This window comes from Lynx rufus, unplaced genomic scaffold, assembly GCF_022079265.1.
Source record: "Lynx rufus isolate CCGP_SWC_20201006 ecotype Redwood Valley unplaced genomic scaffold, mLynRuf1.p SCAF_2, whole genome shotgun sequence".
Classification (NCBI taxonomy): domain Eukaryota; kingdom Metazoa; phylum Chordata; class Mammalia; order Carnivora; family Felidae; genus Lynx; species Lynx rufus.
In genome coordinates this window covers 71,239,898-71,253,167 of record NW_025814834.1, presented here as the reverse complement: position 1 = coordinate 71,253,167, position 13,270 = coordinate 71,239,898, and the positions used below count along the sequence as shown (strand labels likewise).

At 34.6% G+C, this 13,270-nt stretch overlaps 1 protein-coding gene across 6 annotated transcripts in view; it reads left to right on the top strand.

The window, feature by feature from the left end:
• TANK (TRAF family member associated NFKB activator) overlaps nt 1–13,270 on the top strand; it is a 95,094-nt gene that overhangs the window by 52,619 nt on the left and 29,205 nt on the right. For 4 of the 6 annotated variants that reach the window (XM_047083298.1, XM_047083301.1, XM_047083297.1 and 1 more), the window contains exons 3-4: nt 8,658–8,766; nt 9,896–10,014. In XM_047083298.1, coding sequence (XP_046939254.1) covers nt 8,658–8,766; nt 9,896–10,014 — 228 coding nt within the window. Of the gene's footprint in view, nt 1–3,316; nt 3,420–4,401; nt 4,800–8,657; nt 8,767–9,895; nt 10,015–13,270 lie in introns of those variants that run through there. The other 2 variants (XM_047083300.1, XM_047083299.1) reach the window with 2 other exon arrangements.

Here is a 13,270-nt window from a genome sequence, read left to right as displayed (position 1 = left end):
GCCAGAACTTAGTCATATGATCATATGGCTAGTAAATGTATTCTCTAGCTGGATGACCATGTGCACAGGTAAAAGTCTATATTACTAAAAGAAAAACCGAGAATGTATATGGGGGAATAACTAGCAGTCTTTGCCACACATTTTGACTGACTAGGCTAAGGTTTCAAATATCACAAGAGTCTATAATGTGGACTTAAATATTTAATCAACTGTATTACTTACACCAAGTTGCTTCTGATCCATTTCTGCCACTGTTCTGTGGAAGAAACCAAATATATTTAATAAAGACTTAAGTACCCTCTATTGCTTATTTGACCATCTTTCCAAGAGAAGTATCAGTAATAAGTAATTTAAAAATCTGAAAATTTTAAAACTGATTGCCATTTAAAAATCAGATTACAGTATTCATAAATGATTAAGTTTCAGAAAACTTCCTAGAGCGGGTCTCCTGCTTTTCCCAAGATCTTTGTATTATGTAAAAAGAAAATATAAATCTCCTTTGTTGAAAGAGAAATGTTTCTGTTGAAACAGAAATTTGTGCACTTTTTGTCATAAATTATTGAGCCAAACATTTTTCCAACAACAATGTTAAACCATTAAGGACTGTGTTATCAGATTGCTTTATTCTAGAGCTAGTCTTGACCCATCTGAAATGTAAAGTGTCAGGCTTATGTTACCTGTAAAAGCTGGTAAACTATGTTTACTAAAGCATAATGTGCCTTTATTATAGGTAGTACTTTATTTAAAAATCCTTTATTTTCACTTAAGATGTGAATGGCCTCATTGTTTACCACCCTTCTTTTTTTCCTTTCTTTGTTCCCCAAAATCTCTGTGTAAAGTGTCAGTGGAAATGGAGCAATTTACTCTTCTTTCTTTCTACAGAAACTAGTGGTATTAGAATAAAGGTGCTTCTGCTGTTTCTGACTGAAGTTTTATTTCTTCTATTGTACATTGTCAGTACGTTGCCATAGACTCATTTTCTACCTATCAAAATTTAAAATATTTGTATCCTTTGTTCCAGGTTTTTATTTCCAGAAATACGTTCTGTCAAAACTTCTAGACAGGCATGCTAAGGTAGAAGTTCAAGAAGTTATGTTAATAATTAGGAATGTTTAAATTATGATATCCATTCAAAGATACTGTGAGCACCTACTCAGTATATTGTGTCAGGAACTGTTCTAAGTACTGGGTCCACCATGATAAGCATACACGCTGTCTGCTTCGTGGAATGGTGGCACATCTAGTAAAGAATAGACTAGTCAAATAACCTCATAAATGTGAATTTTCGTGATGCCTGGGTGGCTCAGTTGGCTAAGCAGCCGACTTCAGTCAGGTCATGATATTGCGGTTTGTGGGTTCGAGCCCTGCCTCGGGGTCTGTGCCAACAGCTCAGAGCCTGGAGCCTGCATCACATTCTGTGTCTCCCTCTCTCTCTCTCTCTGCCCTCCCCCTTCTCTCTCTCTCTCTCTCTCTCTCTCTCTCAAAAATAACTAAACATTTAAAAAATTATTTTTAAATAAATGTGAAATTTCAAACTCTGGTTAGTATTAGGAAGAAAAGTAAACTGTTGTTAGAACATCTGTTAGGGAGTTGACCTCATCTAGGAGATCAGAGAAGATAATATTTATGAAGTGATTTTTGAAAGGACAGGTTTGAGGTACTTTCCAAGTAAACAAACTGTGTTACAATGACTCATTGGCCTGAAGAATTGAAAGTATAAGAGAAAAGTGCAATAAGAATCAGGGGCAAAACTAGGCTCTTTAGAGGCCATGTTGAGGATTTTTGATTCTTTATTTTGAAAACAGTAGGAAACCATTTAAGACATTTATGAGGGAAGGGTGAGAGAACCCAGTGGGTGTTATGATTATATTTGCATTTTGCAAAATACATAATGGCTACAGTTTAGACAGTGGATTGGCTGCTACACTTAGGGAGAGCAGTAAGGCTATTGCAGTAGTCTATTAAGGATGTGATGGCTTGAATGGTGATGGCTACATTGAAGACAAAAAAGTGGACAAATTTGAGAGATAATTCAGTATTAAAATTGACACTTGGTAATGGATTGGCTATAGAACAAGTAGATGTCAAGGATGGTTATAGCTTTCCAGATGGATAGTGGTGCCCTGTACTGAAAGAAGGAATGCAAAGGACCTGATTTTCCCAGGGGCTGGGGTGGTAGGAGGGAGAAGGAGATGTTGGAGGGAAAAGATGGTCAATTTTGAATATGTAAAATTTAAAATGCTTTCCCGGCAGCACTTGGCCACATAGATCTAGAAGAGAGACCTAGAAATCCCAGGGAAGTCTGGGCTAGAAGGAGATATTTGAGAGTCTGGAGTATAACCTGCCACTTGGGATGATATTGCTTAAGGGGAGCCCATATAGCAAAAAGAGGACCTTGCTAGAATATACTAGCACAATATACTAGAATATACCTTGCTAAATATACTCACGTGATCTGCCATGGTGGTTATTTGGGGTCTTGGGCTTTGGTGGTCAGGCAAAACCTGGATTAAAATCCCAGCTCCACTGCCTACTAAGAAACTTTGGCCAGGTTTTTTTGTACCTCTTTGTGCTTCAGTTTTCTCACCTGTAAAATGTAGGAAATAACTGCCTCAGAAGATTAGTCAGTTTAACAGCTAAAATGAAATAAAGGTCTCTGATTTTGGTGCATAGTAAGTATTCGGTGAAATGATCATATGATGATCGTGTATTGTTGAAAATTTTGATTGTGGAACAGTTCACAGTTTTGTTTTGTTTTTTTTAATTTTTTTTTTCAACATTTATTTATTTTTGGGACAGAGAGAGACAGAGCATGAATGGGCAAGGGGCAGAGAGAGAGGCAGACACAGAATGGGAAACAGGCTCCAGGCTCTGAGCCATCAGCCCAGAGCCCGACGCGGGGCTCGAACTCACGGACTGCGAGATCGTGACCTGGCTGAAGTCGGACGCTTAACCGACTGCGCCACCCAGGCGCCCCAACAGTTCACAGTTTTTAAGAAGTAGAATACATATACACGTGCACGGAAGTTCCCAAAGGATATAGACCAAAGCATCAGTAGTTACCTCTGAGGAGGAATGAAAGGCATAGTAAAGGGAAAGACTTACTCTTTACCTTGTACATGTGGGGTTTTGTGGTGGTAGTGATAGTAGACATTTTGTTGTTTTGTGCATTTTCTCAACAAATGTGCCACTTTTGTAATTTTTAACAGCCATTAATGGTTCCGTAATCATTTTTGACTATTTTTTCTCTTTGTAAACTTTGAACAACCAGGGCTCTTAGTTTTTTTTGCTTGACAGAATGTTTTTGATTCAATGGAGGTACCATACTGCTTTCTCAAAAAGAAACTTCTGAATCCTGGGTTACAATGAACTAGAAGAAAGACTGAGAAAACTGGCTTAGAGCATGGGGAAGTTGTGTGGTAAGTCTGGTGACAAATTGTCCATGTTCAGGGGTAATAGAGCTACATGCTATGGTAACAGGTACTATGTAGATACCTTGCTCATTATTAAAAGAAAGGAACTACCATTTGCAAAGAGCTTATTATGTACCACATAATTTATACATGTCATTTCCTTCAGTTCTTCAAGTAAATACCATTTTCATTTCAGGAAGAGAGAAACCAAACCTCAAAAAGGCTAATAAGTAATCAGAACCAAAACACAAGATTGCAAAATAAAAATAGCTTGTCATAGTTTACCATTTGGCATGCTGAGAAATTGGTGGCAGCACTGAGTAGTAGATATTCACATTGATAATTTGGTCTGTCAGATTGCAGGTCTAGGTAAGACTTGATGCCAGGAGGATGGGGGAGGGCAGGGTTTATAACCTAGTTATAATAAGAAAATATAGCAGAGAATGGTTGAAGAATAGGCTGTATAAATCAGGATCTCTGAGTTGCTAATCCTATACAATCTTTTTTTTTTTTTAACTTGAAGTTGATGTTTAGTTTACCAGAGTTTCAAGATAAAACAGTTTGTGATCAAAGTGCTGTGTATTGAGACAGTTATTATTTAATTGTCTTCCTTCAAGAACTGTGGAGCTTCCATATTGAGAACATTTGTGGTAGCGTTCTACAAAGCTTTTGTTCTCTCTGTTAATCTTGGAACAGTCTGAAAGATTTTTACATTGAGATTCTTTTTTTTTTTTAATCCATTCAATTTATTAAATTCCTATTCTTCTTATACCTGGAGGAAAACAGTGGTATTTTTCAGAATATTGAGATTAGTTTTTAAGGATGAAAAGAGATAATGTTTGACCTTTAGCAAGTATCATCAATGACGTAAGGGTACTTGAACTTTTTTTCCCTCATCTAGGAAATAAGTGCTTTGAAAGATATTTAAAAAATGAGAATTTTCAGTGTCAGCAATAGGGAAAAAAACAATTTATAGAACTCTTTTAATATTTATAAAACACATGAAAACTTGAGCAGCTGTATATCCAAAATTATAGAGAATATGCTGCCTTAGCTTTAAAGGTGGATTGAAATTTCCCGGGATAAAGGGACAGTTCTAAAGATAATCTTTTTGCTTTGTTTATGATAATCAAGGAAGGCATGTATGGACAACCATTTTTAATAAATTTAAAATGTATACCATACTTGATCAGCATTGTTTTCAGCTTTGCTTTTGAACACTAAGAAAGAATACAAGTGCATTATGGCACAAATACCTAAGTACCTGTTTACCTCTTTCAGATACTGGTAGACCACTTGTTTTGCTAGTCTTTGGAATTGGAAGGAGTGTCAAATACACAGAAGCCAGAGTCATCTTGGCCAGATGGTGTTTGATACAGATGGATGGTTAGTTGTCATGCAGATCTCCTAGTTGGTAACTTGTTGCTGCCATCTGACTCAAAGAATCATTCACACACACTGGCTGTCAAAAGCATCTTCTCTTCTGTCTGTTTTAGCTGTCATGTCTGTGCTCTGTACAGACGTGTTGACAAGACATTGCTGTTGTACATTTTCAATGTGGTTGTTAGTGATTTTTCTGTTTTGTGGGATCTTTGATCGGGCTGGAATGTACTTGGTTTGTAATTGTGTTGTTTTTTAAAAAATACTGTGACAGTGCAACAATTATCTGACCTTTTAAAAGGACTTTTCAGGTTATAAGTTTATTCAGATCTGTTCAGTGAACAAAAAGCATTTAATAAAAAGGAAAGAAACCTTCTTGTTTCAGTTTCCAAATATAACAAATAAACTGAATTCTACTGGTTATTTCTGAATTTGAATCAATATCTTCTTGTGGACTCTCCATTTTATAGCCTTGTGGTCAAAATCTTTATACTATTTTCTGAGTATGTATTTTCTTTTCTTGAAATGGTACCTTTTTGGGGCGCCTGGGTGGCGCAGTCGGTTGAGCGTCCGACTTCAGCCAGGTCACGATCTCGCGGTCCGGGAGTTCGAGCCCCGCGTCGGGCTCTGGGCTGATGGCTCGGAGCCTGGAGCCTGTTTCCGATTCTGTGTCTCCCTCTCTCTCTGCCCCTCCCCCCGTTCATGCTCTGTCTCTCTCTGTCTCAAAAATAAATAAACGCTGAAAAAAAATTAAAAAAAAAAAAGAAAGAAATGGTACCTTTTTTTCTGACAGTAAAAGCTTCCCTTTTTCTTCCCCCGCCCCCCCCCCAAAAAAAAGAGAAAGAAAAGATCTTCAGACATTGCCTATCTTTTGCACCCATTTTCTCAAACTTAATTTCCTTTTCTCTTACTCACCTAGTGACCTGTCTCCTATTTTTCCTGTTTCCCTTATAAAATATAAGCAAAGCCTTTCTCCATTCTTTCAGGTAGCTTCTTAAGTTATTTCTGAAGTCTATTTCTCTGATAATTAACAACTTAATTAACAACTTAAAGTCTATTTATTCAACTAATACTTAGCATCTCAAAATGTGCCACTCTGCTATACTCTAGAGATACCAGAAGAAAATGGTCTGTGCTCTTTTTTTAAATTTTTTTTTTCAACGTTTATTTATTTTTTTTGGAACAGAGAGAGACAGAGCATGAACGGGGGAGGGGCAGAGAGAGAGGGAGACACAGAATCGGAAGCAGGCTCCAGGCTCTGAGCCATCAGCCCAGAGCCCGACGCGGGGCTCGAACTCACGGACCGCGAGATCGTGACCTGGCTGAAGTCGGACGCTTAACCGACTGCGCCACCCAGGCGCCCCAGTCTGTGCTCTTGAAGAGGTCATAGTCTAAAGTGAAATCAGAAGTATAGATAATGAGACTAGAATACTACAATTGCTTTAAGTATGTGGAAAAAGCAGTAAGAGAACAAGGGCCATTGCTCTTCTTTTCCCCCACTGTATTTCCAGAATATCAGTTTTTAATTTATTACAGAATTTGCTTGAGTTTACAAAGTACTTTATTAAGTGGTTTAAGAAATAGTTCAAGGGGCGCCTGGGTGGCTCAGTCGGTTAAGCGGCCGACTTCGGCTCAGGTCATGATCTCGCGGTCCGTGAGTTCGAGCCCCGCGTCGGGCTCTGTGCTGACAGCTCAGAGCCTGGAGCCTGTTTCCACTTCTGTGTCTCCCTCTCTCTGACCCTCCCCCGTTCATGCTCTGTCTCTCTCTGTCTCAAAAATAAATAAAAACATAAAAAAAAAAATAAAAAATAAAATAAAAAGAAATAGTTCAAAACTTTAACTTGAAAGAGTTGTTGATTTTTCCCATCCAGTGACTACATTTTCAGCATTATTCATTTATTATAATATTTTATATGCAGGCATGCTAAAGTATGTTTTTAAGCCAGAGATAAAAGATGAATATTACCTGGCAGAACCTTCTGACTTGCTTCCAAAAGAAAATACGAGTCCTTTGGTTTTCCATGCAGGTGGGGAAAAAATATATAGTAGAAAGAGAATAGGCTGAAGTTTGAATCACTTACACACTCATTCTGGGCCTATCTCTAACTTGCTAAGTTTTTTATACTGGTTACTTAGTGTCTGGATAATAGAATATTTTTACTTATCAAAACATAGTGATGAAAGAATGGGCAATTATTGGTTAGTATTTATGAAGAGCTTTGAGTTCTTTGGAAAAAGCCGTAAATACACAGAAGTAGATAGTGAGGAAGTAACATCAGCATGTTTGCTGATTCCTCAGCCTGGTAGCTCTGTGCAGCCCAGGTAAATTTAGGTATTACAGAATTTGCTATAGACATTTAAATCCTTTCAGTCAGCCAACTCACTCTTTCTAGGGACTTGGGTATAAATTTATCTAGGAAAGAGATGTCTTGTCCTGAGAGGCATGGCCCTAGACTGGATTTTGGTATTTAAGGTTTAGTTCTGAGATTCATAATCGTAGGATATGTGACCCATATGGATTAACAAGATACATTCTTCTATTTGCAATAATAAAGTTTGGATTCCTTTTTTTTTTTAACTTGGATTCTTTATTTCCATTATATTTTTTTCAACCAGCATGTACTAAATATCTCCTGTGTATAAGTTACTTTGCAAAGTTTAATGGGAGTATCAAGTCCTATAACACTACCCTCAGGCAACATGCAAAGAAAATGAACCACCTAAGTTACTTATCAGCTCTGTCAGTTACTCTTCTTTGAAGTGTATTACTTATAAAATTTCACCTTTTGTTTGGCAAAATGTGGTATTTTGCTTTAATTTCCTAAGCTAATGTATTTTGGGAATCTAGGAACCACTATATAATTTATAAAGAACTTTAAGCTTACTGGTCTCTGAAAAGAATAATTTCATTAATTTTGAACTCTGAATTAAAAAAAAAATCAAAATCAAATACTTAGTATGTACTGAAGGACATTCCAAGATTATTAGGACACTTCTTTTATATTCAGGGAATTTACAATTTAGTCATTTATTGTTGCACCAGTGATAAAAATTGATAAAGAATTCTCTGTTATTTGTTGGTGATATTTTTTAAGACTTTGTACTAATTTGGTAATTGTAATGTAGCATTTTCAAATTTGCTTGAAGGTTTGTTAACATCTGTATTCTCTAATGCAAACTGCTGTCTTTTTTCATTGCGTAATTTTCACAGCCACTGCAATAAAATAGCAAGATGAATGGATTAAAAATATAAGGGAAATTATGATATTTAAGATATCCAGTAAGGATTAAGCACATATTCTCTTGACTTCTTAAAACTTAATCTGAGAAAATAAGTTTTTGGTCAGTATAATTTTGTGATTTGTACTCATCCCTTTAATTTTCATAGGGTTTTAGTCAGAGCTACTTTCTTTGTGATTTTATACCCTAAGTATAAATTCAAAAGTGTTTTTACTTAAGAGACGTGAAATGTTAACATTTTTTAAGTTACAGGTATTTTTATACAGTAGCATAGAATGATAGAATGAATCCATTTTGTCATTCATGCTTTTTTTGTTGCTGCCATTAAGAACTGAATTCTAAATTAGAATTTTTATCCTAACTGAAAGACCAAGAGTTGAACTATTAACTGAAATTTCTCTAATTAAAGTGACTTTTTAAATTTTACAGTGTTTTATGTCAGTGATGTTTATAATGATTATTACTGTATTGTTGGATCTGGTTTTTGGCTCACAAATAACATGCTCACTACCTGGGAAATGGCAATAGGGCAAACCATATCTATATGTAATTCTAAATGGACAGTAGATGTATGTACACACATCTGTCAGTAAATATAAGGCTGAATGGTTTTTATGTCCACAGACTGAAAACTATGAGCAGAGAATACGTGAGCAACAGGAACAGCTGTCACTTCAACAAACTATTATTGACAAGCTGAAATCACAGTTACTTCTTATGAATTCCAGTCAAGGTATCTTCATATTTATTTTTTACGTATTTCTTAAACCTCTTGAAGAACAGAAAGATGGAAATCAAGTTTTTCTATTTTATTTCTCCATTGTTTCTCAGTAGTTCTGATATTTTAATGATTGCGGTGCAGTTACATGTTTTCATTTACGAAATGAGTACTTGCCAGGGTGTGGGAAAATGAACATTCTTGTAGAACTCTGTGTTGATAAAACTTCTTAGAGGGCAATTTGCCAGTAAGTAGTGAAAGCTTTCTTAAATGTCTGTGCCTTTTAAACAAAAAATTCAAGTCCTAACCATATGCCATAAGAAAATGTTTGTTCAAATACTCAAAGATACGTATGTAAGGATGCTTATCACAGTATAACTTCTAATAATGAAAAATCAGATATAATGAAATGTTCAACAGTTAAATTATAGTCTTTCATATAATCATCAGCTGTGTAGAAAAAGCGATGATAATAGATGTTAACTTACTAACATGAGACATGTTCATTATATATAGGAAAGAACAAAACAAGATTTTATATATATACATGTATTTTATATATATACATATATGTATACATATATATATACATATATATGTATATATATAATTTTATTTTTTGTGTGCAACAAAAAAGATTCTTGTATGAATTTATATGTATTGGAAAAGAAAAACTGTGATAAAATATAAACTAAAATTTTGACAGGAATAATTCACAGGTCATAAAGGTTGTGAGCAGCTTTTATTTATTTATTTATTTTTGGTATGTCTGCATTTTCTAATTTTCCTATAATAAGTATGGAGTAGTTATGCAAATGATTGTCTTAAACAAGAAGTGCACACCTGAAAATACTGCTTATTACAAGTTTCACTGCTATTGTTGATGGTAGGCCTCAAAGAGCTTCTAGTTTTCTAAATTCTACATAGTTTTTATACCACTGATTTGGGGAGTGTAGTTTTGTGGGAATGGAAAAAAATCTAAATGGGCAAATTTAAGTTGTCAAGGTAGGTTTTATCTTAAGAATTTCTGAAACTCATAGTTTAAAATTTCTTTAAAATTAGGTTTCTGATTTGTTTTTATTTTTTCAGCTGGTACCAAAAACAGGGATATCCTACTTATATCCAAGAGGTTTATGTCTTGCAGATAACAGTTTTGGCTATGTTCCTCTGCTTGAAGACAGTGAAGCAAGAAAGAATAATTTGCCTCTTGATCAGCCACATGATAAAGTAAAATCAGGAATACCAAGAGAAAAAGAATTAAAGGTAGACTGCACTGCTGGTTTATTCCCTAAAGGAAATAAGAAGTGATGGGATGCCTGGGTGGCTCAGTCTGTTGAGCGCCCAACTTTTGCATGGGTCATGCTCTCGCGGTTCGTGGGTTCAGACCCCGCGTCGGGCTCTGTGCTGACAGCTCAGAGCTGGGAGCCTGCTTTCATTATTAGATTTTATGTCTCCTTCTCTCTCTGCCCCTCTCCCACTTGTGCTTGGTCTCTCTCTCTCTCTCTCTCTCTCTCTCTCTCTCTCTCTGTCAAAAATAAACATTGAAAAAAAATTTTTTAAAGAAAATAAGAAATGAGAAATTGGGTTCCACAGACTTACTGAATTATTCAGTCAGTATTCTATCGAATTTGGGTGGGCGAGAGCAAGGGAGAAGGTGGAGGAGATTTTTTTCACTCCTACCATTGCTTCAAAAAGCAACATTCAAATGCTGACACATAACACATGTGCTTCTTTGTTTTGTTCTCCTGCGGTAGATCCACCACTGGAATTCTAAACAAATTGTAGATGTACACAAACAAATGACTTACATATTTCAAATAGAAGCACTATTTCCAGGTAAAATAAAGGCTTAGGGTTCATGTTTCCTAGTATTCTCTTTTCTATATCACAAAGAAATAAAACATTTAACTAAGGTAGGTAGTAAGGCACAGATGATTCTGGATTAGAAAATAACATTCTAGTTTGTTCTTAAATTTCCTGTGCTTAATTTTTTAAAAAATCCACCTAACCAGTTCGGCAAAAGTCTTCACTGAAACAATATAAGAAGGAACGTTCCATATCTCTGCAAGGAGACATGTATAAGGATGTTGGTTAGAAACAAATTAAACATCCATCAGTGGCAGAACAGTACACCTTTACAGGAAACACTTTAGAAAAATTAAAATTAACCAAACATTTGTATACTAGTATGCCTAGATTTCAGAAACAGCATTGAACAAAAAGTGGAAATTACAAAATGATAAAATGGGAATGACTTATGTAAATTTTTTCAGATATAAAATATTATGACACTGTTTCTAAAAACACAAGTATGTAGTAAAAGTATAAAAACATGGACAAGAACGTTCCACAACTTTCTTAGAAAAATGATCACCTCCATAGTTGGGGAGAGAAGAGTCTCTGATTCTGGGAAGGGAATAAAATAAAAGATCAGTTGTATCTATAACTTTTCTTTTTTTCAAGAAAACTACTGAAGTGAAATGTTAACACTTGTTAAATCAGGGTACCAGATACATAGATGTATATTATTTTCCATGTTTTTATGAATCCTTGAAATGTGTGTTTAAAAAGGAATTTTTTAATGAGTTAGGTTTTCGAAGGATGAAATAGCTTTTCAATAAAATAAGATTTCCTAACTAATGAGGACTCTTAACATCCACAAGACCAATTAAGTCAAGAATGCTATATTTATTTCTTTTCTTCTAAATATGGTAGAAGATTTTAGCTTTGTGTGCCAAGGTTATTCATTTATCGATCCCATAACTAAGACTGTTGTAATTTGTTTTTATTTAACATGAAATATGAGAAACCCAGTTTAAATACTTTTCTATATATAAAAATTTATAAAATTTATATAATATATAAAATTATATAAAATATATATATAAATATATATAAAAAATAGAATGAGAAGTTCTCTAATGTATCTCCCCTTTCATTTTTTAAAAATCAATCTTGTTTTTTTATTTGAATCATTCAGCTCTCTTCACCCTCACTCCAATTTCCATTTATCTAAAAATGCTGATAAACACAAGAAACTCTGGCACTGGAATATGTTTCAGTTTATTTTGCAAAAGACAAAATTCAGAAACAGTGATTCTGACTTCTGAAATACAATTTTATGATTGGGTCTATTATAGTGCATTATAAAATAATTGAATTACTGTGAAATGGCAGCACATAAACTTAGTGCTTAAGTAAACAATATTTACATTCCATTTTCATGTTTTGGGGACTTCTTTTTTTTACTTAAAAAATTTTTTTTTAGTATTTATTTTTGAGAGAGAGAGACAGTGTGAGCAGGGAAGGGGCAGAGAGAAAGGGAGACACAGCATCTGAAGCAGGCTCCAGGCTCTGAGCTGCCAGCACAGAGCCTGGTGCAGGGCTTGAACTCAGGAACTACAAGATCATGACCTGAGCCGAAGTTGGTTGCTTAACCAACTGAGCCACCCAGGTGCCCCTTGTTTTGAAGACTTTGAAATGTGATTATTTACCATCAATTTTTAATCAAAATCCCTACATATATTCCAGTTATAACATTTCTTTGAAGATAATAAAATATCTCTAGTTCAAAATATACAGAAGGCATTTTTGAAAATATTAATCTTGGTTAGAACAAACAGGATGGTGTAAAAGGCTCTTAGATATGTTAGTAATTTCATTTATTTTATATTTGGGTAATTTGTCATTGTTTATGAAAGGTTTAGGGTTTATTTTTCAGTCAGTAAGTGTTCAGTGGGAACCTTCCTCTGAATTATTTTTTAAATTACATTCGTTTTATTTTTATAAGATGTCTTTTGTCTATAAAATATATACTATCTGGATATCTGGCCTACATTAAGTGTAAGTAATAGAAATTATGTCAGAGATGGCTTATTTCCAAAGAATTAATAATGTTGCACAATTGTAACTTTATTTGTAAACAGACAATAGAGGAAAAAATAAAGTGAGAAATATAAATCTAGTGAGTTCTCTTAATGATCTTTACGAATAGGGGAAACATTTATGTGACAGCCACATATTTAATACTTGGAATAGCTCATCAACTCAGTCTTCTTATACTGTAACTATTTAATAAAAATAAAATTAACTCTTATATTTCCGGTTTCTCATCTTTATCTAGAGTCAAAGTGCTAATGAGCACTAAATATGCAACAGATTAAAAGGAAGAAATATATTCCAAAAGAAGGAAGGAATTGGATTTATTGAATATTTGAGAGCTGGCTGTATATTGTAAAAAAATAGGCCTCATTTAGAAAAATACTGGCCAATTAAGCAGTTGAAACTCAATTCAGTTTTAGTTAATACAAGTGAAATCCTTTCCTAAAGAATTTTGATTTTGGATGTATCAGGGTTTTTCCAAAATGAAAAATTGCATATTGGTTGTCAGTTGCAGCTTTGTAAAAGTGTGCATGTACGTGTAGAAACTGAAAGGCAGCATGTACAAATGGCTAAGAGAATGGTACAGTTCACTTTTTTTCTGTTTCCAATATAATTTTATGTAATTAGTCTTTTTAAA